This window comes from Eretmochelys imbricata, chromosome 2 (genome assembly GCF_965152235.1).
Source record: "Eretmochelys imbricata isolate rEreImb1 chromosome 2, rEreImb1.hap1, whole genome shotgun sequence".
NCBI classification, from domain to species: domain Eukaryota; kingdom Metazoa; phylum Chordata; order Testudines; family Cheloniidae; genus Eretmochelys; species Eretmochelys imbricata.
In genome coordinates this window covers 175646141-175672203 of record NC_135573.1, presented here as the reverse complement: position 1 = coordinate 175672203, position 26063 = coordinate 175646141, and the positions used below count along the sequence as shown (strand labels likewise).

Below are 26063 nucleotides of genomic sequence, written 5' to 3'. Positions count from 1 at the left end.
ATTTCAAAATGTAAATAAATCTGTTGCCGAACTTTTTTCTGCCATAGAAACTGAAGAACTTTACCCCACAGAGTTTAGGTCCAGCTTCTACACAAGGGTTGAAATCCTGATTCCACTGAAGTCAATGTGAATTTTGCCAAAGTTTCAATGATGCCCCGATTTCACCCACCATACGCAAAGCCTTGTGTACAGAAGCCTCATTATACAGCACTTGCTAACAAACAGCCAAGCAAAATGGAAAAGATCCAAAATTTATTCAACTATATGCAAAAGTTGTAGTGTGTATAGCTGTAATTTCTGAATATCTGATGATAATTGAAGTGTGAAGGCCCAAGACAGCTCAGATTTCCTTCAGGAACTGATTAAAAGCAAGAAGTAAATACATTCGATTGCTTTAATATGTCATTCTGCTAGATATAAAATTTAACTGCAATTTCTGTTCCCCAAAAAGTATATAATTCTTGCAAGTCTCACACCTCAATGCTCATAGGAGTCCTCCAAGTATTTTAAATCTGTGCTATACTAATAAATATGTAGGTACTACATGGAAGAATGCATGAGAAATGATAATTAACTGTGGAAGTGGTGTTTGAAATTGATGTTTCCATGAGTTCTTTTCTATTGTTAATGGCATTGTCCTGAAATGTGCTATTAATAAAACAAGAGAAGTCTTGCTAGGCTATCTAAGCCTCCAAAGAAGAAGCATTTTTAAAGAGTCTATCAACCACTAACTCAGAATTTTATAGAACACATGAATTTAATGTCAGGGGAACTTTTTCTATTTTTCGTTTCTACAGCACGCTCATTATAGGCATATAGCAAGTCTGTGCATGGAGACTCTATCCAACTTTCAAGGCAGTCAATGGAAAAATTCTCATTGACTTCAGCAGGATTTGGATATACGCTGGGAGACTCATCCAGCGAAAGAGACATTGTGCTTCAGGATAACATAGCACTATTGGGCTGGCTCAGTTGGTCGAAGGGCGCTCTTTGTTGCTGCTGAATTTGGGAGCAAAGTGTCCTCTAGTAGATCCTTTTATATAAGTACTACACTATTCCACAGTTATGGACCAAAACTCTGCAGCTTGCAGTAGTGATGCTGCAATGCTTTGTGTTGCTACTGTTTAATACTGTAGTATTTTTGAAGCAGTTATGGATGTGCTATGGTTGCATTTATAATAATTGTTTTTCCCTGATACTTTACACTTCCTGTCATAATGTACATTTCATTATATTCATAATATATAGCTGCTAAGCCAATGGAGCTCACTACTACAGGATCCCATAGCTATCCACACTGGCTCAGAAGCAGCACGATGTGCATTTTGCCATCTTTCCTCTTATGCGGTCACATAGGAACAAGCCGAATTTAGCCCCAGCTGCTTAAGAAACAACAATTCCCCGTGAGTTTGTATAGTTCAGACAAATGGTATAGTATTAGGCAATAATTACAAGCACAGGAAGGTTTTGAATGGTGGACATTTCTGTGTCCTTAAATAATGGAGACGGTGAATGTTGCGGTGCATTAAAAATGTAATTGACTAACTGTACTATTGGAAATGAAAAACCTAGTGATGAAATATTCAGCTAAAAGACTAACTCTGTTCTCACCCATCAAAACTAAATTGTAGTCTTTTAAGATTTACTTCTTCTTACATCTTCCCTTTGGTATGATAGATATCTCAGATAAAATTTCTGTTTACTTATATTGCATATTCAACTGCAAATCAAGAGCCTCATTCCTCCTGTCATCTATGTTTTAATTTATCTACTCATCATCTGCTACGCTGACAATCTTATAAAAGAACTAATTTGTACATAAATCCATTCTAAGCAGAGTTAATGGATTTATTCTGATTTATTTCACATTTCCTTTATATTATTATTAAACGCCTGTCTCTGTGATTCTCCTCTCTTCCCCCCATGATGGTTTTTACCATGTTTATTCAGATATGAGAATAATGTTGGTGAAAAATACAAACTAGGAGTTAATCGTCAAAATCAGCTGACTTCATGTTATAATTATCTTGAACCCCTGGAATGGAATGGAATGTCCCTTTTAAATGGGTGCAGATGTATTTTGCAAAGGCAGCATTTAAAGTGTACCATGAGTTCTGTACCATATGTGAGCAGCACGCACAAAATCCCCATTGCAATCCATTTGTTTGAATAATTTGTGTATGCACAAACCATTGTTGGGTCAGGGGAGCAGACATGCAGTAAAATGCAGGTTACAGTCTTGAAACCTGAAAATGACACTTGCTACAAGATATCTGCAGAGTAGCCCCTCTCACGTGTTTTAAGGAAAGCCAAGGTTAGGGCAACTACTGTAAACATAGAATCCTAGAAATTTAGGGCTGGAAGGGACCATGAGAGGTCAACTAGTTCGGCCCCTCACTCTAGGCATGACCAAGCATACCTAGACCATCCCTGACAAGTATTTGGCTAACCTGCACTTAAAAACCTCCAATATTGGGGATTCCACAATTGCTCTTGGAACCCTATTCCAGTATGTAATTATTCTTAGAGTTAGAATGTTTTCCCTAATATCTAACCAAAATCACCCTTGCTGCAGATTAAGCCCATTACTTCTTGTCCGGCCTTCAGTGGACATGGAGAACAATTGATCTCCATCCTCTTTATGACAGCCTTTAACATATTTGAAGACCATTAACAGGTCCCCTGCTCAGTATGTGTGTGGATTAGCTGGCACGTACACACGAATCTCCCAGTAGCTGACACACTGTACTTCATTCTGATTGAAGTTTCAACAAAGTGAATCTATAGAAGCCCAAGGAATAAAACCAGTGCAAGTGAGAGGAGAATCAGAACCCTAGTGAGTATTTTAAAGTGTCAGTTTATGTTCTCAGATCCATCCAAGATCTGACTGTCATGTACGATCGAAAGATCTTCATGTGTACAATAAAAGGTACCCACTCCTTTTTAAATTACTGAGGAATAAACTACTACTGTACATTTCTTGGCATCAGAACAGTGGAAGAACTTGAAATCTTCTCAGTTTTTCTAAGTTACATAGATGAGTTTACCTCAGTATCAAATTGTATTTCCTCATGTTCACTATAAGAAATATGTTAAATATTGAGGTAATGTTATTTTCTTATCTTAAGAAAGATGTCCTAGACTGAATAGGCGTTAAGATGACATATGGAGTACAAAGTACACGTCAATAAAAATCCATTAATAATCCTGGGAATAGGTTGGATAATGACTATATTTGGCAGATTCACCGATGTGGAAATATTGCCAACAGCTAAATCCATGCATGGAGATCTGCAATGGCAAACACAGCTACGGTACAAGTGTTGTACCGTGGTGTTTAGAAACACAGCAAAATGTTTTTTATTCTAGATACTTGTTTTATGTCACAGGCTGTCCTTGCCTTCTCCTCCATGAGATGGTAAATTGAATCGTCTCTTATTGGTGTCCTGCAGTTATAGGTGCACACTGATAGGACAGTCCTTTTTCTGTCCCCTGAAATTCTTAACAGCCTCTCGTCGACTGAACTCCCCACCACCATTGTAGAACAGATCGAGGAGCGCACAAGGAGTTGGGGCCCATTTATTTGTGTTGTTTTAGCCGTTTCTTTATCCATCTGCTGGCTATGCCATCAGTGGCATGTTTACCTCCTCAACTTAGCTAACACTCAACCTCAGGAAGGAGGACAGCTGTCCTCTCCCTGGGTTGGTATTCTGACCAGGGCCGGCTGTACAGTTTTTGCCACCCCAAGCAGTGAAAAAAACTGCCACCGCAGATGGCAAAAGGGAGAAGCTGCCGCCGATTTGCCGCTGCGGCCGGCGGGACAGAGAAGCACTGCCGCCCCTTTCTAACTGCCGCCCCAAGCTCCTGCTTGGAACGCTGGTGCCTGGAGCCGGCCCTGATTCTGACACCTTAATAGCATGCTTGAACCTCCTCAAGAATACACTCCGCTATTCAGAGAAGCTAGTGTCACTGCTGCACCACTTTGAGGCATTGAGGTAGGATTTTGAAGTAGGGTCCCATTAGAAACCATGAAAATCCGATGAGTACAAAGTTGTTTTAAAGAACGGTATTTTTAATGGTTTTTAAAACTCCCATGGCTTTTTCAGGGGGAAGAGGACATGTTGTTCCCCCAGTGAAGACCCATACAGTGTCCGTTTACATCCCTTTACTCCAAGAGCCCCAACCACATGCTCCTCATGTGAGGGGGCTTCCATGGGTACAGGAGAGAATGATTCCACTTTGGCTCTGCTTCCCTCCCCTTGATGCTTGTGCTCATGGCCACTGGAATGGCATTTCTGTTTTTTCTATCCCCCCTGCTCTGTCCAGCTGCGGGAAGGGCAAGACAGTCCTGTAGCCCTGAGATGGCAGCTCTCACCAAACACAGGTTCTGCAATAGTATTCAGTTTTCCTAAACACTTATTTTAAATATGAATATATTTATAAGCAAATTACTTCTTTAGCTCTCTGGGGTTAAACCATTTCTCCCCTCTGATCCCAAGAACCCAGAGGGTTCTTCATGGTGCATAATTAACACCATTCCATCATGGCAGGCTGTGCACTCTGCTCTTCTTGCAGGCCATGGCATCGTGGTTTAGTTAAACTGGGCCAGCTGCCTCCCGAGCACCCCCTCATAGCCAGGGATCACTCTGCAGGTGACCTGCTTCACTTTCTCCTCTCCTCACAAATAAAATCCAAATAGGCTTTCATGAGTTCTTTGACAACAGCCCTCCTTAGGGTCATAGTTAAAAATTAAACACAAATGTCTCCCCCCAGCCTTAGGGTAGGCACATTCCCAAACTTCCTTGGTGTCTCAGGGTCCTTTCTGCCTTACCAGGCTACCTACCAGGCCCTTCCTAGCTGAAGTAGTTCTTCTAGTCTTAGGGTCTTCCCTGCAGCAGCCTTTTTCACTTTCTATAGTCTCTTTACTGCTTCCTTTCTTTGAAGCTTCCAGCTGCTCTTTATAGGAGAATCAGCTCCTCCATACCCAGCTGGTTCTGCTAATTAATCCTAGACTCCATCCCAGGTGGCTAATTAGATGAGCGCAGGTCAGCTCCAGGCTTCCGACCCTGGAAGGGGCAGGCCACCCCATCACACTCTGTGGTTGCTCCCTCTGTTGAAAAGTGGAGGTGGATTTTCAAATCAGTCTCCGTATCCCTCCAGTCCTTATCATCTCTGGTGAGACTGCCAACAAAAATGATAATTAGTGCTAGTTGCAGTGGTGGGTTTTGTGATATAGGCATTTGTGCAATAGAAGCTAGACTGAGATCACCAACCCATTTTACACCAGTCCCAATACAGCCATCAGCTTGTAATGACTTTCATTTACTACTGACCTGAGCCAAATTAGAAGAGTATACTTTTGAAGAGCCAAAAAGTTTCATATGTGATTTTGTTCCCCCTGCTCTGGGGTTATTTTTTCTGATTTTCCCCTCCTACTGACTTGTACATTTCTTCAGGAGACAGAAAAGAAGTGTCTAACGAATCACAGAATCATAGAATATCAGGGTTGGAAGAGACTTCAGGAGGTCATCCATTCCAACTTCCTGCTCAAAGCAGAACCAATCCCCAACTAAATCATCCCAGCCAGCACTTCGTCAAGCCTGACCTTAGAAACCTCTAAGGAAGGAGATTCCACCACCTCCCTAGGTAACCCATTCCAGTGCTTCACCACCCTCCTAGTGAAAAGATTTTTCCTAATATCTGACCTAAACCTCCCTCACTGCAGCTTGAGACCATTACTCCTTGTTCTGTCATCTGCTACCATGGAGAACAGTCTAGACCCATCATCTTTGGAACCCCCTTTCACGTAGTTGAAAGCAGCTATCAAATCCCCCCCACTCTTCTCTTCTGCAGACTAAATAATCCCAGTTCCCTCAGCCTCTCCTCATAAAACATGTGCTCCAGCCCCCTAATCATTTTTGTTGCCCTCCGCTGGACTCATTCCAATTTTTCCACATCCTTCTTGTAGTGTAGGGCCCAAAACTGGACACAGTACTCCAGATGAGGCCTCACCAATGCCAAATAGAGGGGAATGATCACATCACTCAATCTGCTGGCAATGTTCCGACAAAGCCCAAATGCCGTTAGCCTTCTTGGCAACAAGGGCACACTGTTGACTCAAATCAAGCTTCTCTGTAACCCCTAGGTCCTTTTCTGCAGAACTGCTGCCTAGCCACTTGGTCCCTAGTCTGTAACAGTGCATGGAATTCTTCCGTCCTAAGTGCAGGACTCTGCATTTGTCCTTGTTGAACCTCAACAGATTTATTTTGGCCCAATCCCTCTGTATCCTATCCCTACCCTCCAGTGTATGTACCCTCAAGCATGAACTGAACACATTTTAAAAAAACTGCACCATCTTTGCTTAGCAATCAGAGTTCTGCAGAGATGCAACCCCATTGCGAAAATGGAAGTAATTGCACAAGACATCAAAGAACAGAGTTCTGCAGAGATGCAACCCCATTGCGAAAATTGAAGTAATTGCACAAGACATCAAAGAACAAATATATCAACTTGTTCTGAAGTTCCAGCTTTTTAATGTGCCCACAGATTTTAGCCAGTTTTGTTTAATGTTAATTTTTCAGCAGAAGAAGGGAAAAAGCATAACTCTGCCATGGTAATCTGCCATATGCTTTGCCGAGGGTGCCCATTATCTCAAGTTGCATCAGTCATTTTGCATTAGGTCATACCTGATGTGACATGTAAAGCAACACACCCTGCCTGACACAACATTATGGGTAGTTAGTGGATCAGGTTAGTTAGAACAGTGTAGATTTTATTTTCTGCTTGCTATCCACTCACTCACACACCAGGCAGTGGCTATATTCTCAGGGCCAGCCTTCAGCACAAGTGAGACAAGCAATCCCTTTGGATAGCCTAAGTAACTTTTCTTCTAAGAAACTAAGTAATTTTCTTCATACTTTTAGAGCAATGTTTACTGGAATCAGATGACCAACAAACATCTGAGTCCATGAGTTCTTACTGGAGTCCAGATGGCTCTATAGAATGAAAAGTAAAATTACTGTATTCTAGCCGTGATTTTAAAATCTTCTTGTTCCTTTTCAAATAGCCTCCATTCGTCTGTGTCCAAATCAATAAACAACCAATAAACAAATAATTTTCCTTGCTTTTTTAACCCCAAGTCTGCAGCTGGGTTTCATTGTAGTGCTGAAATCTGTGACTTCCCTTGAGCTTTGCTTAACTGATGTAGTACTGACATTGTTTCACTAAAATCACAGGCAAAACCCATCCAGCCACTTTTGAATTACAGAATAAGGGAGAGGGAACTATTTCCTGTTTGGTTGGTTAGTTTGGTTTCACTTTTTGGAAAGCCTTAAAAATTTGATAAAATTTTGTATCTCAAAAATTTCATGGTTTAGTAATTTCCTATTCGTTTAGTGCATTAGCCCTGGAGAAGGTATATAATTCACCCTCCCGATATGTGTCAGAAGCCTCACCAGCAATATGCTAATAAATATCCATTTTCTGATGTATTCTACATATACTGTCCAAAAACTACCGAGCACCTCATCCTCTGAAACAGGTCAAGACTTCATTCATTCCTCACAGAGGACTGTGGAGACCTGACATGAGCATATGCATTGTTATTTCCTTGTTAAAAATGTGCTTAAAGTTAAACAAACGTGCATGTTTGCAGGATCTGGGACATAACAAGTAGCTCAACTGCTTTTCACATAATTAGCAAAAAGAAAAGGAGTACTTGTGGCACCTTAGAGACTAACCAATTTATTTGAGCATAAGCGTTCGTGAGCTACAGCTCACTTCATCGGATGCATACTGTGGAAAATACAGAAGACATTTTTATACACACAAACCATGAAAAAATGGGTGATTATCACTACAAAAGGTTTTCTCTCCCCCCACCCCACTCTCCTGCTGGTAATAGCTTATGTAAAGTGATCACTCTCCTTACAATGTGTATGATAATCAAGGTGGGCCATTTCCAGCACAAATCCAGGTTTTCTCCCCCCCACACCCCCCCTCCAAAAAAACCCCACTCTCCTGTTGGTAATAAATTGGTTAGTCTCTAAGGTGCCACAAGTACTCCTTTTCTTTTTGCAAATACAGACTAACACGGCTGTTACTCTGAAACCTGTCATTATGCAAGGCACATAATTAGGTTTATTGACTGTTAGGTGCTTAAAGATCAGCACGTGCATAAGTGTTTGCAGGATCTGGACGGAAAACCTCAGTCCATTGCAGAGTGCAGCAGGATCCTGAGGCAGAAAAAAAGGTGGTAGAATTTTAACACAGAGTGTCCCAATCTTTTGGACTTTTGCTCTGCAGTGTTCTAATGAGATTCTTTGTACATTATTTATAGCCTTCACTCTGTCTTGATGAAGATTTTGTTTAGGTACAGGCCAAAGAGCTACATAAAAGTGCTAAACATACAAATTCAGAAATGAAAGGAAGTGTTCATAGGTATAAACTCCAGTAGTTTGCTACAAAAATGATGAAATTCCTGCAAAAAGCTGAGTTTGCTGGTGGAAATGGTGACACTTTGCGTTAGGTCAAACTTATGAATATCACCAGAAGAAAATTGTTGGGTTTGCACAATTGTAATTGCTTTGAATGTTTATGTTTATGTTTTCTAACTCCCTTGCTTGCATATAACCCAGCACTCACTGTGCAGGTCAATTTCCATAAATCACAACAATATCAACAAGGAAAACAAGACTCAGCTCTTACTTTTATTAGCAAGTATCTATAAATGGACTACTCAAGACAGATTCAATTCACATCAGATATTCTGGCCAAAGACCTGTGTTGCTTTTTTAGCGCTGTCTATTTTTACCTGTTTGTAAAAGGCCTTTGACTGAAACGTCCCTACTGGGAACTGAATGTGATTAGAGTAGTGTATTGGTCTAATCCTGAGGCTGCAGTAGTGACTGCAAAACAGATGGATACTGCTTCACTCCTTGAGGGGATAAGTATTCCTTCCTCCATGCCCCTCACTCACTCTAGACCCTCCCCTAGCTGGCAGTCAGGCTGTGAGCTGGAATACATATTTTCCCATTCACTCCAATAGCAAATATTGACTGTTGTTTTCTTTGTTGATATGATTCAAGGACTGGAGATTGTTTAGCGAAGGGGTCCCTGGGAATACGTGCGGGCAGCAACTGTGGACAATACAGGCTGTGTGAGCATTTCAAGATATTCTGCTACATTTGTAAAAATTATTTACATTGTGATTTGTAGGGTATAGGTGGGATCCATGAAAGCACTTAGACACTTCAACACCATACTCAGGGAGCCTAAGTCCCAGTTTTGGCTCTCTGCAGCCACGAAGGACAGAAACTTACTATGAAAGCAGAGATTCTCATGTAACCACGTGACTCCAGGAGCTGAGGCTTTAAGAAAAGCACCAAATATTGTGCGACTCACAATAAAAATTGTGAGTTAGTAACACTGAAGATAGCAAATTAATTATTCTTACAATGAATCCCTTCGGGTTATAGCTGAGGTTAAAAGTGGAGCGGTTTGTGGGCACATGTGGGAGCAATATTAACCGGCATCTTCCTGCATAAAGAGTCAATTTTTATTTCAGGTTGTGATCACACAGCTGCCTTCTCTCAGCACTCTTGGAATGAATTATTCATTGCAACATCATTCAGTGTGCACCCAAGGGTACCGCAGAATTCATAATCATGCTCTTTTTTATTCATAGATATGCAGCCTAAGCTGTCATCTTTGCTTCACAAAAAAAGCAGACTAGCTGCTTTTGTGTGACAGTTTGCAAATACTAGACCAACAAAAAGACATCATACTTATTACAGCCAGTAGCAGTTACTAGCATTTTATATTGGCTGATAGGAGTTGCCTTTTGAAAGAGACCACAAAACTCATGGTCCTTCTTGCTCTTCAAAGATATAAAGGGCCAGTTTTGGGGTAATGCAAAATCATCCCATCATAGGGGTTGCAAGAAATGTTACCAGCTAAGGTGAAGGGATCAGCAAGGTTACCAGCTAAGATGAAGGGGTCAGCATGAAGGGTGGCAGTAGTTAAGAATAGGGTGTAAGTTAGGATTTGGTATTGTTATATTTCCAGATCCAAATATGCCAATCTTGTCTTTAATTAAATACCTTTTAGGGCCCACATTTTCAAAAGTGATTAGTGATTCCGGATGTCTCAGTTTTTAGGGGCCCAACTAGAGACATCTTAAAGGGGCTTATTTTCAGAAGGAGAGTGCACAGCTCTTACACTCAAAAGGCCTTGTTAAGGTGTGTCAATTTGTGTGCCCTAAAACTGAGACAGCCAAAATCATTAGCCACTTTTGCGAATCTTGGCCATTGACCTTAATTGGATGAGAACCACAGCAGCAAATATTAACAAAAATGAATTGTGTTAGCACAGTAAATAGGTCATTATTTGGAAGCTACCACCAACCCCACTTTTGTTCTTGGGTTCACTCCTTTAACTCCAGCTGCAATTGGTTCCTTCTGGCAAAATTTTTTGCCAAAATGTTCCAGATCTCGAAAGTGCAATTACTCCTTACAGCCACTATAGTTCTTAAAGCATTGTACTCTGCAAGTAGAAGGAGAGTTTGGCATTTGTGGTTGGGGACCGGCAGGATGTACATTATTCTGGAAAGGGTACATGAAAGGTGCTTTGTTTGTGGGAAGTGCTGCTTGATAGGTCTGACAGAAGAGAAGATCTGAGGTTTGGAAATGAAGCTAGAAACTATGGTTGAGTTGTGAAGGAGATTTGAGCAGATGTTGAAGGGAAGGAGACAGGAGGCTGAAGGGAAAACTCAAGACTTGAAGATGCATGTTGGACAAGAGAATTGTGAGAGTAACCTGCTGGATGAGGAAAGTAGTCAGTGGAAGCATGTGACTATGAGAACAAGGCCGAGGAAAAGACTGGCCATCAAAGGAGAAATATTGCTGAGGAACAGGCTCGTTGAGGTGCAAAATGAAGGGGATAGGCAGACAGTAACAGAAGATTGGAGTGCAAGGAAGAAGAGAAGGAAAGAGTTAATGGAGGTAGCCATGGTTCGGAGCCCTAGGAGGATAGAGGATGACTTGCAGAAGATTGCAAGTGAGAACAGAAGACAAGACAATTTGCAGCCAGAAAGAACAGAAGGGGGAAGGCCAGAGAATTGCATCAACACCATCAAGAGAAGAAAAGAATGTGTTGTCTGCCGAGAGCTAAGGTATGGGATGTGGACCTGAGGCTGAAGAGGCTCCTAATGGGAGCAGGAAACAATCTACTAATTGTCCTTCACATAGAAAGAAATGATACTGCTAGATTCTCCCTGGGATGCATGAAGGAAGACTACACAAGACTGGGGAAGATGTTTAAACAAATGGAGGCTCACGTATCTTCAGTGGGATTCTACTTGTGCCTAGAGAAGAAGAGGGAAAGCAAGACAAGATTATGATGATCAACAGATGGCTCAGGCAATGGTGCTGTAAGGAGGGCATTGTGGTGTTTGACCACTGGGAAGCATTCACAGAGAGAAAGGACTGCTATCATGCGATGAACTCCACCTGACTAGGGAGGGAAATTGAGTGCTGGGAAGGAAGTTGGCACAATTGATTAAGAGACGTTTAAACTAGGGAGATGCTCATCTAATTGCCACACCTGGTTCTAATGTTGCGTGGGAGGAAAATCAAGTAAGAAAGGATACTGCAATGGAGAAAGGAACAAGAGAGGGTGGGAGAATGGACAACAAGAGGAAAGAGAGTAACAGTCAGGTAGGCAATACTAGCAGTAAAATGACTTCACCTAGTTGCGTAAGGAATCTGGGTGAAGCCAAGCAGAAACAACTAAAATGTCTCTACACCAATGCAGGAGACTGAGTAACAAAATGGAGGAAATAGAATTACTGGTGCAGGAAGTGAAACCAGGTATTATAGAGATAACAAAACATGGTGGAATAGTACTCATATACGTGTACTGGAGTACAGGTATTGAAGTTTATGTGCTGTTCAGGAAAGAGAGAAATAAAGGTAAAGGTGGTGGAGTAGCACTGTATTTTAATGATGAAGAAGACTAAAGAAATTAGAAGTGATGGAATGGATAAAACGGAATCTGTTTGGATCAAAAATCACTTTGGGTAAGAAAGTTAACAGAGACCCTCTGGAATAGTGCTTGGGGTCTGCTACAGACCCCCAGGATCCAATCTGGATATGAATAGAGACATCTTTAATATTTAAATGAAATTAATTCTACTGTGATTATGGAAGACTTTAATTTCCCAATTGTTAAATAGCAAGGACCTCACAGAAGAACTGGTTGTAGAGGACAACCTTTGCATGAGTGGCCATAGGTTAGTTCAGTTGAAACTAAATGGAAGAATAAATAAGAATAGGTCTGCAACTAGGACCCTGGATTTCAAAAGGGCAAACTTTAAAAAATTAAGGGAATTAGTTAGGGAAGTTGGGATTGAAGGATTCAGGGATCTGAACGTGGAGAAGGCTTGGAATTACTTTAAGTCAAAGTTGCAGAAACTATCTGGAGCCTGTATCCCAAGCAAGAGGAAAAATCATAGGGAAAGGTTGAAGATCAAACTGGATGAGCAAGCATCTCAAACAGGTTATTAAGAGAAAGCAGAAGGCCTAGAAGGAATGGAATAATGGATGGATCAGAGGCCAGAAGATGTAGGGATAAAGTGAGAACTGTCAAAAGCCAGCAGAGCTAGACCTTGCAAAGGAAACTAAAACCAATAGTAAAAGATTCTTTAGCCATATAAACTAAAAGAAAACAGGAAAAGAAGAAGTGGGACCTCTAAGTACTGAGGATGGGGTGGAGATTATAGACAATCTAAGTATGGCTCAACACCTAAATGAATATTTGCCTCAGTTTTTAAGAACAATAATGAGAAACTTGGGGAAAGTGACAGGATGGCTAATGGAAATGAGGATATGGAAGTAGAAATTGTCACATCCATGGAGGAAGCCAGACTCAAATAGCTTAATGCGACCAAATCAGGGTGCCAAAGTAATCTCCATCCAAGAATATTAAAAGACACATGAAATCGCAAACCCAATAGCAAGGCTTTTTCATGAATCTGTGAACTCAGGGGTCATACCCTATGACTGGGAAATGCAAATATTGTACCTATATTTAAGACAGGGAAAAAAGTGATCTGAGAAACTACAGGCCTGTTAGTTTGACCTCAATTGTATGCAAGGTTTCAGAACACATTTTGAAAGACAGAGTAATTAAAGACATAAAGGTAATTGGGATAAACTATAACATGGTTTTACAAAAGGTAGATCGTGCCAGACCAACCTGATCTCTTTCTTGAAGAAGTTAACCAATTTTCTAGACAAAGGAAATGCAATGGATTTAATCTACCTGTATTTCAGTAAAACCTTTGATACAGTTCCACATAGGAAATTATTAGTTAATTGGAGAAGATGGGGATTAATATGAGAATTGAAAGGTAAGTAAGGAACTAGTTAAAGGGGAGACTATGTGCTGACAGGTCAACTGTCAGGCTGGAGGGAGATTGTGAGTGGAGTTCCTCAAGGATTGGTTTTGGGACAAAAAGGGGGAATGTGTTGATAAAATTTGCAGATGATACAAAATTTGGGAGGTATTTCTGGAGGACCAGAATATCATACAAGAAGATTTGGAGAACCTTGAAAATTGGAGTAATGGGATGAAATTTAATAGTGCAAAATGCAAGGTCGTGCACTTAGGGACTAACAACAAAAATTTTTTGCTGAAAGCTGGGGATTTATCAGTTGCAAATGACAGAGGAAGAGAAAGACCTGGATATTGGTCAATCAAAGGATGACTATGAGCCGCCAATGTGATGTGGCTGTGAAAAAGGCTAATGCAATCCTAGGGTACATCAGGGGAGGTATTTCCAGTAGAGATGGGTGAGTGCTATTACCATTATACTAGGCACTTGTGAGACTTCGTCTGGAATACTGTGTGCAATTCTGGTCTCCCATGTTTAAGAAAAATGAATTCAAACTGAAACAGGTGCAAAGAAGGGTTACTAGGGTGATCAAAGGAATGGAGAACCTACCTTATAAAGGAGACTTAAGGACCTTGGCTTATTTAACCTAACAAAACAAAGATTGAGGGGAGATATAATTGCTTTCTAAAAATACATCAGTGAGGGAGAACAGTTATTTAAGTTACGGGCCACCAACAAGTTTAGACTTGAAATTAGAGGAAGGTTTCTAACTGTCAGAGGAGTGAAATTTTGGAACAGCCTTCCAAGGGAGCAGTGGGGGCAAAAAATCTAACTTGTTTCAAGACTGAGCTTGATAAGTTTATGGAGAAGACGATAAAATGATATTGTATACAGTGGCATGTGGCCCATCCGCTACTGCTATTAGCAAATATCTTTAAAAGCCAGAGATGGGAATCTAGATGGGGAGGGTGCTGAGTTACTATAGAGAATTGTTTCCCAGGTGTCTGGCTGGTGGATCTTGCTCACAAGCTCAGCATCTAATTGATTGCCATATTAGGGAGGTAGGGAAGGAATTTTCCCCCAGATCAGATTAACGGAAACCTTGGGGCGGGGGGGGGGGTTCACCTTTCTCTGCAGCATGGGGCACAGGTTCCTTGCTAGTTTAAACTAGAGTAAATGGTGGATTCTCTGTAACTTGAAGTCTTTAAATCATGATTTGAGGACTTCAGTAACTCAGCCAGAGGTTATGGGCCTATTACAGGAGTGAGTGGGTGAGGTTCTGTGGCTTGTGATGTGTAGGTTTTCGGACTAGATGGTCTTCTTGCCTTAAAGTCTATGAGTCAGAAGAGGCCCTCTGTATGACAAATACAGTCATGCCAGGGGATCAGATTATGGCATGGTTGTCCCCTAACATGATCAAAATATTGTTTGATAGATTGGACTTCACAGTATCTTAACTTTTTCTCAGACCAGTGCCTGTCCTTGCAAATAGAGTTACTTCCCTGAGTTGCTTTCAACACACCTTACCCAACACACAAAGGCCCAGATCCTCAGAGGTATTTAGGCTCCTAACTTCATTGCCTACCCTTGCAAAGCTACTGCTAATGCGCCTGTACAACGTTAACTTTTCTCCTTGAATAAAAATGGGACTGTCAGGATTGGTTCCACTCCAAAGTCAAAGAAATATATTTTCATGTTAATTCTGATTTACGTCAGATTTACACAATATCACAAAGGGTTAATGACAAGGGGATCATTTAAATCATTAATGCAGTTTGTACTTTCCATTTAAGAATGATTGATCTTTATTTTGCATGTGTGCACACGTGTTCTACTCCTTGGAGATGTTTTTGTATTGAAAGTGTCAACAGCCTAATCATTTACAACTTTATTAAATGACAAATTGAGGCATTTACTATAATGTCATTCATCTACTGGTTAATTCCCCTGTTCTGAATTCCTTATGAGTGTCATGGAGCAGCCAGTTGCCTTGGGGCTATATCAAGCGGTTACAATAGTAATAATAATAACAAAGAATTATACAATTTTCAATATGCCTGGAATACTGCTGATCTCTGCTTTGCAAAACTTACTCTCTTCTCTAATATATTGCAGAAAATGTGTAGAAAGTGTGGACAAAAATATGTACTAGCACTTCTTTTAGTTTTATTTCTCTGCTTATTTGCAATTCTTGCCATATGCACACTGCAGCTTTGCTGATCAAACATCCTGGCTGCTCACGTGTGAGTAACTTGAAGACCTCATTGTCAGACGTGCAGCTCCTTTTGACTTCATTAGAAGTTGTGCGTACTCAGGCTCTAATTCAGCAAAGTACTTAAGTCTGCGCTTAACTTCAAGCCTTAATAACCTGGATTGCCATTGACAGTGGGAGTGTTAGATAATTATTTCAGGCACCTTAGGACTCATTTAATACACTACTTTGATATTGTGTGGACAGTGGCCTTTTAGGTAAAATCAAGCAACAGTCCCATGTTCATTCAAAGCCATTTATACACCGCCATGAGATTCCCTCCCTTTGTTTATAACTCACTAAAAGCAGTAAATCCACTTGGAGCAGAGGTGCAGTGGGGCAAGTCACCATCCACTCCCACACTGGTAGGAATCCAGAGCTAGGCTGAACTGCCCCAGAAGTGAATTCCAATATCCAGGAAAGGGCAAGGGCAACTCCACCAGGAGACGTGCTATTGGTTATTCCTCCTGGGCAGTGTCTGCTGTTAGGGCACCAACTGAGCCTCGACTGTTTTTCAAAACTCTCCTTCACAGGGGCCAACGTCCCCTCTGGTGCAGCTGCCCTGATTGTCTTAGGGATGGAAAGTGTGCATGCTCTCCAGCTGGAAATTTACCCCCCCACTCTCAAGTTTGCATTTAGCACTGTCCAAATGCTTTTTACAGTGCTACGTACACGTGTAAACTTGATTGAAAAATATGTAGCTGAGCACCCTTCTCTTTGAGATCACTGACTCAGATCTCAGAGAATTAATAATATCTGATGACTCTTGGGGGGCCAGTGTGAAATAAGTTGATAGTATCACTCTGGTTCCTAGACAATGGTCCACGGCACAAAAGCACCACCACAATTGGCACGGTCACTGACGTTGCAGTCTTGGCAAAGAGATGAAACACTGAAGGGGCATGAAAACAAATCTCTCTGCTCTGGAGTTGTCCTGCCAATTCAGGGCTGAGGCACACTGTGGAGGCAGGTGATGTGGAGGTTGTGTTTCTGCCTATTCTGTACCTGTCCGTTGGATAAAATGAAAACTACAGACTCTCGGGTGGTGAAGCCAACACCTCGAATTGGGGTAGCATGGGAGACATGATGGGTTTGTGAGTAAATTGCTATCATCATTTTTCACACTTCCAAAAGCAGTGTTTTTGGACAATATTATACTATTATTACTATATATCTTACACCTAGATGTTCACATTGTTTGTCAGCAGAATTGTATTAACTTGCAACTTCTTTTTTCTTTTTTTTTTCTGAAAGTAAGGGCTTCACTGGGACTGAATTTGTGGAGAAATGCAAAATTTGGCCCAATGTGTTTGGGTCAATTATAATTTTTAGGACAGAGACTGCTACTGTGATATTTGTTTGTAAAATGCTTACCACAATGGAGTTCTGATGAGGGCTGTGGAGCATTACTGGAGTGTAAATAACAAATGTATTGATGTGCATAATTCCTGCTAGTATCCACTCCCTGCAAACTGTAGAGGCCTGATCCTGCAAAGTTTGAGCATTTCCTGTGAGTTGCTCCTACTCAGCCTCTCTGACTCAGGGCTCTGTATCTTACAGGTTTGGACGCTGGGATCCAAGAGCACATTTTAATAGAGGTCTTGTCTGTACAGTAGTTTAGTGCATGGTAAGATGGGGTGTGAATCTACAGTACACCATGCACTAAGTGGACAGTGCTACCGCACACAAACAGTTCTACAGTGCGCTATGATCTTCTCCCTTTTCAAATAGCAGTAGGTCAAAGCACACTATGGAACTTTTTGTGCAGGGGCGGCATGATCCGTGTGTACAGTTACTACATGTCCGGCCAGAGTGCTGTTGACTTGCACGCTGGCTTGCCACACACTAAATCACCACATAGACATGCCGTGAATATCTTCTTGCCCTTATATGTATAGACAGATGGAGAATATCTTATTGCCCTTATATAAATCCATGGTATGCCCACATCTTGAATACTGTATACAGATGTGGTCTCCTCATCTCAAAAAAGATATACTGGCATTAGAAAAGGTTCCGAGAAGGGCAACTAAAATGATTGGGGGGTTGGAACGAGTCCCATATGAGGGGAGATTAAAGAAACTAGGACTTTTCAGCCTGGAAAAGAGGAGACTAAGGGGGGATATGATAGAAGTATATAAAATCATGAGTGGTGTGGAGAAAGTGAATAAGGAAAAGTTATTTACTTGTTCCCATAATATAAGAAATAGGGGCCACCAAATGAAATTAATGGGCAGCAGGTTTAAAACAAATAAAAGGAAGTTCTTCTTCACACAGCGCACAGTCAACCTGTGGAACTCCTTGCCTGAGGAGGTTGTGAAAGCTAGGACTATAACAGGGTTTAAAAGAGAACTAGATAAATTCATGGAGGTTAAGTCCATTAATGGCTATTAGCCAGGATGAGTAAGGAATGGTGTCCCTAGCCTCTGTTTGTCAGAGGGTGGAGCTGGATGGCAGGAGAGAGATCACTTGATCGTTACCTGTTAGGTTCACTCCCTCTGGGGCACCTGACATTGGCCACTGTCGGCAGACAGGATACTAGGCTGAATGGACCTTTGGTCTGACTCAGTATGGTCATTCTTATGTTCTTATGTTCCCTTAGTATTGGTTTTGTCCTGGTTCTATGAACCTGCTTCCTGTTGTGTTAGTAAACTTGAACTTCACATGCCTAAGCCACTTATTCCATGTTCTTTTTATTATCATAGCAGTTCAGCTTTGTTTCCGTTCCCACGGATGTTCTGGAAATAGAAGTTAAGGACAAGTTTGCAAAGAGCCGGCCGATCATTAAACGCTTCTTGGGGAAACTTTCCATGCCAGTGCAACGCCTGCTGGAGAGACATGCTATAGGGTAAATCTGTTATCTGTGTGACTTTTATGTTACTGAAGGCTCACACTGCCACTGTGAAAAGGAGAGCAAAGTCCATGGCTGAAACAGCATGATATAGTCAAATAATCTTGCTCAAATGAAATTACTTACTTGACAGGGATTTGTCTGATTAATGATGCTGGTTTAAGTTAGAATTTACTTCCTTGTTATAAACTTAGGACTCTCTAGTAAAAGTCCTTGCTGAGTGCAATGGTTTTGTTTTCTGATGAGTCCCAAACCTTGCTTTATTTTGTCTCTACACATGGTTCCTTGAAGCAAGCAAACTCAGTGAAAGACATATCTACAAGTATGGAGACAACAAATACACAATCCCCAGGTTTACATGAATACTAGAATAATCTCATTTATTCAAGTTATAAATGTACATAAAACTACCCTGGGAGCATATGCAGCACCAAATGGAAATTAAAATGTGCTTCTCCAGAAGGCATACAGATTTAACACTCTTCACGCTCAGTAGTTTTACAAACATTGACTAAGCTTCAGATGGGGGCAATGAGCAGATCATCTTTTTTCTAGTTTCACTCTTCTCTGAGTGGGGCTGTGGGACTTTTGGATAAAGTGTGTCTTCAAGAGGGACTGGAAGAAAGAAAGGGTGCAGGCATCATGACTGCCCAGGGATGTGCTCTAGGTGTATCAACGGCATGGAAACAGGAGTGGGAGGAAGACATGAAGGGGCAGTCAGCTGAGTAGCTCGAAGGGCGAAGAAGAGAGCAGAAAAGAAGCAAGAACAGAGAAGCAGGTACGGGGAGTCAGGCTGTACAGGACTTTGAAGGCAAAGACAAAGAGCTTGAATTTGATACAGAAGGAAAGGGGAAGGAAATGCAGGGATCTGAAGAGGAGTTTGACATGGTCAGATCATCAGGCAGGGAAGACTTGCCACCACATATATCCCGGCAGACCTGGGTTACTAACTTAACTGAATCTTTGCACTGTAGTTGGAGACATTGGCCCCCCACTTCCCAGCTATTACTTCCCTCATGCTCTCAGACATGCCCGCACTGCAGGTTGAAATAATACAGTGTGAATCACCTTTGAAAATGTCAGGTGTTTGTGAAGGATACAGCAGCTTTCTCCATTCGCTGTAGATACTGGATGAGTTTACAATCTCTGTAACAGTACTTGCTTTCTTACAGGGACAGGGTTGTCAGCTACACTCTGGGACGTAGGCTTCCAACAGATCACGTCAGCGGTCAGCTGCAGTTTCGGTTTGAGATAACTTCTTCTATCCATCCAGGTATTGGCTTCTTCAGTAATGCCTTATTTACAGAGAGCTGAATTTTTTGTTTACATTCTTTTCACCTACAGAGGCTTGAATTCTTTTAGGGCTAGACTGGGCCTTTAGGCAGGGTCATGAGCAAAGGATAGTACATAAGCTACCCCCCATGGCAGAAGCACAATCCCTGCCCTGCTTTCCCTTTGCTCCTAGAGTGTGAAGTCATTTACTACTGGCCTACACTATTAAAGGATCATCTCCTCCCCTAGAATGACTCCGGGAGAGTTAAGGTTCTTCACACTCCCACATCACCTACTCCAGGGAGGGAGTAGCTCTGCTTACTCCTATCTACCCAGATCCAAGGTGTGCTTAGCCCACATAGGTATATAAGGGTGGGAGGAGATTCTGGTCATGCTTACTCCCTTTCACAGGGTACATATTCCAAGTCACAGTCTTGTCCACTAATAAGAATTTATTGGCAGCCAGTCTGTAAAAATGCTTTTTCTGCTGTGTATTCCACATAGCTCACCACTGAGAATCCATTACGTCAATATCAGAATAGCATAGAGAGATATTGTTGTTGAATCAGGACCTTTCTGAATATCAGCAAGGACTCACATTAAGCATTACTTCTTCCACTGGCCGCAAAAAAAATAGCACCATATAGAGTTTCTGATTGTGTCATATCCAACCTTCAGGCACACCAAGTTTTTGCTTTACACGGTACACATGGTTTTAGACTGATTTAGTTCTTGTGTTTGTGACTATTGTCAGCGGGGGGAAGGGAGAAGGTATTTTCCAGATCATAACAAATTTTAAGTGAGAAATGATGGCAACATCATAATAGCAAAATAAATAAACAGATAATAATACACAACAAGACAGAGAAAGGGAAACCATGGGATGGAGGAAGAAATTGTTATCACGGTTTTAGATCTCAGCTTTCCAGCAGGACTTAACCTTTTACATGCTGTATTTAATCCATCAATATAAGTATCTTGCTTCTGTGATTAACTATGTTTTGTTATTTGCACAGAGGCCTGTGGGTTTGAGTACCCTATGAATAAAATGTTCATTAGGGGGAGTAGAGCTCTTGGAAATTTTCTGATTTTGACATTTTTCCATGAAAATTTTCAGAAAAAAATGTTCTCATTTTTTGGCCTGTTCTAGTTATTAGGCAGTCCTGTAATGATGGTGCCACCTTGATGCTAGATTTCAGTGTGAGGATCCAATGGTACTGCCCAGGGAATCTTTCTGTCCCTCTGTAACAGAGCCCCTGTCAGGCTATGAGTGCTTACTTTGAAAGGAAATAGTTATATTAGTAGTTGGAAAATGTGATCCCTGCTTGTTGTGCAACCCTTTCTCACCTTCAGGGTATAACTGGGCCAGTTGAGTAGTGGTGAAAGCACGTTGGTTGCAACTAGGAGCCTCAGGTTTTATGTCAGGTAGGGAGTAACCCCTGGGAGGAGGTGGGGTGGGCAAGAGTCATGTCAGAAGATGTGTGTGTTGGGGAGGGGAATTTCTTCCTCCCAGTAGGGTAGGGTGGAAGTGGAAATGGGGTTCAGTTCCCCTCTTTGGAGAAGTATTAGGTGTGGGTTGGAGTAGCAGTAATGGGATGTGGGGGGCTGGGAGCAATGGTTGAACCCTTTCTATAAGAATGTGTCCTGGATGGGGATTCCCAGGAAGGAGGAGTCCTGGCACAGGTTGCAGCAGGGAGAGCAGTGTACACACTACCGGGATTAGGCCGCCAATTGTTACACACATTGTTCAGATATTTCCTAGTGAAAAATCAAGACGTCTCAGAATCTGTTTAATCACCTATCTGTATAACACGATAATGTATGGTTTTAATTTTCTTGGATTTCTGTGGATGCTTGTGCTCCCACAACCTATGCCCCTGATTCAGTAAATGCCTCTTGTTAGAGGACAAGGTGAGTGAGGTAATATCTTTTATTGGACCAACTTCTGTAGGTGAGAGAGACACACTTTCAAGCTTACACAGAGCTCTTCTCTGGGTCTGGTAAAGGTACTCAGAGTGTCACAGCTAAATACCCGGTGGAACAGACTGTTTAGCATAAGTAGTTAACACATATTGTAAGAGACCATTCAAGGTGAAGTGGCCAGTTAACACCTCTGCAGTCATAGGACAAAAAAGGGGGGATAGTGGGCCACAGAGAGATGTAATAAACCATAAATCCCATCTCTTTATTCAGTCCATGATTTTTAGTGTCTAGCAGCATTATGAATTTAAGCTCCCAGGCTTGTCTTTTGAAAGTGTGTGCAGGTTCCCTATGAGGATGAGGACTGAGATGTCAGATATGAAGTGATTGTTTTGTGAAAAGTGTTCACCCATGGGTGAATATGGTGTTTTTGTCTTTTTATCGTTTTCCTGTGTGAGTTTATTTGAGAGTGTGGTGATTTTCTGGTTTTACCCACATAGTTGTTACTGGGGCATTTAGTGCACCGGATGAAATACACCGCATGTTGTGATAGGCACTTGTAGGACCCATGGATCTTGAAAGGTATGTTGTGGAGGTGGGTATCTATCATTGTGGCAGTGGAATAATTTCTTTTCTTGTTGCACGCAGATGATGAAGAAGTCTCCATTAGTGCAGATCCTGAGTCAGCTGAACTGCAGGAAAGCCCTGTGAACAGTGCTGCAGAGGAAATCCTTGGTGAGCCTCCCTGCACCGACACAGTGACCTCAGAAAGTACAGCTCCAGAGCAGCTAAATGGATGCAATGTGAATGGTGTCAATGTTGATAGCCCTGGGGAAGTCAACCAGAACAGCTTAAATGAAGAGCGAGCAGGAAATAGGGAGGTTGATGCAGGGCCAGCAGATGCTATTGAGTCCTTGGAATCCATCCCAGGGGAAGTGCTGCCTTCCCTGAGCGCTATGGACCTCTCTGAGCAACTGGCTCTGCTGGCTTGCACACCTCCTCTGGAGACTGAAGTTAGGGAAAATAATAAAGTCAATTCTGTTACTCAGGGACACGACGACTTCTTTACCAGCATAGAAGCACTAGATATTGATGAGGTGAGTGCAGACATACAGACTGTCAAGGACGTAGAGAAAATTCAGGATGAGGAAGGGGCTTCAGCCCAGGAGGAGGAAGACAATAAGCTGCAGCTAAGAACAACAGGGAAGAGGAAAAACAGGCCCTGCTCCCTGCCTGTGTCTGAACTGGAGACGGTGATCGCATCAGCATGTGGTGAGCCTGAGACCCCTCGCACACACTACATACGGATCCACAATCTGCTTCACAGCCTGCCTTCAGCACAGATGAGTAGTGATGGAGAGGAGGAGCAGGGAGGCGGCGAGAATGACGAAGAGTCGACAGTCAAGGAAGCGTCAGAGAAGGATGTGGTTAGCGAGTCTGAGACGCTAGCGGCAGATCCTCCTCCTGAAAGTGGAACTGATGAGTATTTCAGCCGGGGGACTGTGCCCCGCAGCACCTCGATTGAGCACCTTTCAGACTTAAATGAGCAGCTGTTGGATGGGGAACATCCCATGACTGGAAGCGAGAGTGAATCAAGTTCCAGACCGTATGGGGACAATGAGTGCGACACCTCTTGCTACAGCACGTCCTGCTACAGTACGTCCTGCTACAGTACGTCTTGCTACAGCACGTCCTGCTACAGCCCGTCCTGTTACGACAGTAACAATCGCTTTTCCAGCCATACCCGTTTCTCCTCTGTTGACAGTGCAAAGATTTCTGAGAGCACGGTCTTTTCCTCACAGGATGATGAGGAAGAGGAAAACAGTGCCTTTGAGTCAGTGCCAGATTCAGTGCAAAGCCCTGAACTGGACAGGGAGCAAGTGGATGTCTCCGCCCAGTGGCCAGATGAACTCGTAGCTCATGGTGGGAATCCACAAAGAGCAACAGAAACTCTAGAGTCCCCAGTAGCAGGTCCGAGCAACAGAAGAGAAGGTTAGATTCTGAGATTCAATATGCAGAACAACCTTGATTATCTGGATGTCAGCAGAGGCATTAGATAATCGAAGTTGCAGATAAAAAAGGAATTCTCAGTATTATTAATAAATATATGGGAGACGTGACCTGTATTAGGTATTGGGAGGGTTGGATAATTGAGGCTGTGCTGAAAAAAACAAATCAGAGATCAGCATTTCTATCGTCAGTTTCTGTTAAATAGTATAATAATAAATCAAGCATCTTACACATCAGGTCAAAATTAGGATCACCAGTTCTACCAGTCTGACCCTTCTTCCAAGGCATTTTTCAGTGTTACATATCTTGTGTGCTACCGTGTTTCTTACAAGTGACAAGAAGATCTGTGTGTGTTTATGAAGGGGCAGATCCTGAACTGGTGTAAATCAACTGATTTACAGCAACTGAGGATCTGGCCCAATATGTGTGTGTATGTAATATATATACAATCCATACACACAGAGAGTATATTATGGAGAAGTCCTAGTATTTTCTAGTTTAGGTTGAGTCCACTTTCTGTTATAAACCCAATTTACTAACCTTGTCCCCCTACATTCACCCAAATCAACCTCAGATTTCACTTGCGACAGATCGTATTTCCTTGGATGCATAACTATCAAATACAGTTCCTATCACCACATGTCTCTGTAGGTATACTGCATATAGAGATATATTGTTGTCTGTTTATGCTGTCATCATAGTTGTTTAGTTCTTTTTATTCTTGGACACTTCAATTCCTTGTGTTCAGTTCCTCCCTGGCGTCACTCAGTTTACTCCAGTGAGTTCAATCACTTGTCTTTTCTTCAGCTTGTGTACTGATTTTTTGAGACTGAAGAAGTACAGGTTCAGATGCTTGGCTACAGCCACAGAGTGTGCAGGAAAGGGGAAAAGAGGGGTTGTAAAGGTAGTCCTTGGGTCCCCCAATCTTGTGCTAGAATGTTCCTCCAGCCTGAGTTACACTAGCTGCTCACCATGGCTGCACGAGGGATCACCGGCCCCAGCCATACCATCCTTCCCCCAGCCACATCCCCTACTCCAACAGAAATAGCAGCGGTGCATGAGTCACTGTGCCACCAGAGGATCTCCCTACCCTGGCACGGTCCTGGATATGCCAGTTTTGGGCCTCCTTCCAAACATTTATGTACTGCATACCCTTAATTATTTGCTCTGTAGTGCAGGATCTAGTCCAAAGAATCAAAATTCCCAGAACTACACAGCAACAGAGATGAGAGAAACACTCAGTAACATGGGCACTCTTCACTGTACATGAGGCTCTTTTGGTATAGACAGTATTCGTGTGTGTGTGTGTGCAGAAGGGTGCACGTGTGGCTTTTTTATTTGTTTTGTGGTGTGTGTACATACAGAGAAAGAGAACAGAGTTTGTGCCCTCATAAAAATGGATTCAGCAGTACTCTGATATTAAGCTTCAGATTTCTGGAGATGTCCCTTGAGTATATTTAAAGGGCACTGTAGAATGTTCACTGTGGCTTTACTTTTGCTAGTAGAGAGAGAATACAAGAGAAGGACAGCATTACTGGTTAGTTCACCATGTTCTTCTAATATTGTGTGAGATGTTTCAATAGTTGATCACATTGTTTAATTTATTTGGTGGTTATTAAAAGTACAGTAGATATGGTCGCCTTCATCTGCTCCAGGTGACTGACACCCCATGCTTCAGCTGGCTTGACGTAACTAACTTGACTAGGGGGAGTCAATTATGGTGAGGTAAGTAAAGAAATGCAGATTGGTAATCTGGCAATTGGTGACAACTGTAGCAACAGGAAAATTTAACCATTATTACAGATGTGTTTGCAGCACTGCATAGTAATTTAAAATAATTCTACTTTGTATTCAAAGAGGGGGGACATGTAACTGTGAGATGTATCTATACACTTATTAGAGGCTTTAATGAAGACATTTCAGAGGGGTGTGATATCATCAGAGCACCCAGGTGCGTGTGTAACTTTACCTACATTTTGTCCAGGTAATTTTTTTCATTAGTGAATGGTGCAAGTTTTTTTGTTTTTTTTTTTTTACAAAAAAAAGTGTATTAAATTCACATATAAAATTCCCTTCTGCCTTTCCATGTAACATTTATATTCTACATATTGGCAGTTTAAGGGGGAATATATTTCAGATAACTTTTTTTAATTTATACTTAGATGGCAAGATATAGCTCGTTTTTATAGAGTGGTAAGATTTAGACATGAAAGGTGGCTAAACCAATCAACATTATTTGTATGGTTCTGTCCTGTTTTTCTTTTTTTAAATACAGTGGTATAATTTTCTGGCAATATCACAAGCATTAAAGACCGCTTTGTTTCTAAGCTTACCTTGGATTTTAACTGTATCTGTTTTATACCCGT

At 41.8% G+C, this 26063-nt stretch overlaps 1 protein-coding gene across 1 annotated transcript in view; it reads left to right on the top strand.

Annotated features, from left to right (window-relative positions):
- The window catches only part of HECW1 (HECT, C2 and WW domain containing E3 ubiquitin protein ligase 1), a 242514-nt gene that overhangs the window by 117557 nt on the left and 98894 nt on the right, over positions 1-26063 (top strand). Inside the window, exons 6-8 of the mRNA XM_077809221.1 lie at positions 18350-18492; positions 19668-19768; positions 22336-23679. Of these exons, the coding sequence (XP_077665347.1) occupies positions 18350-18492; positions 19668-19768; positions 22336-23679 (1588 nt within the window). The remainder of the gene's footprint in view (positions 1-18349; positions 18493-19667; positions 19769-22335; positions 23680-26063) is intronic.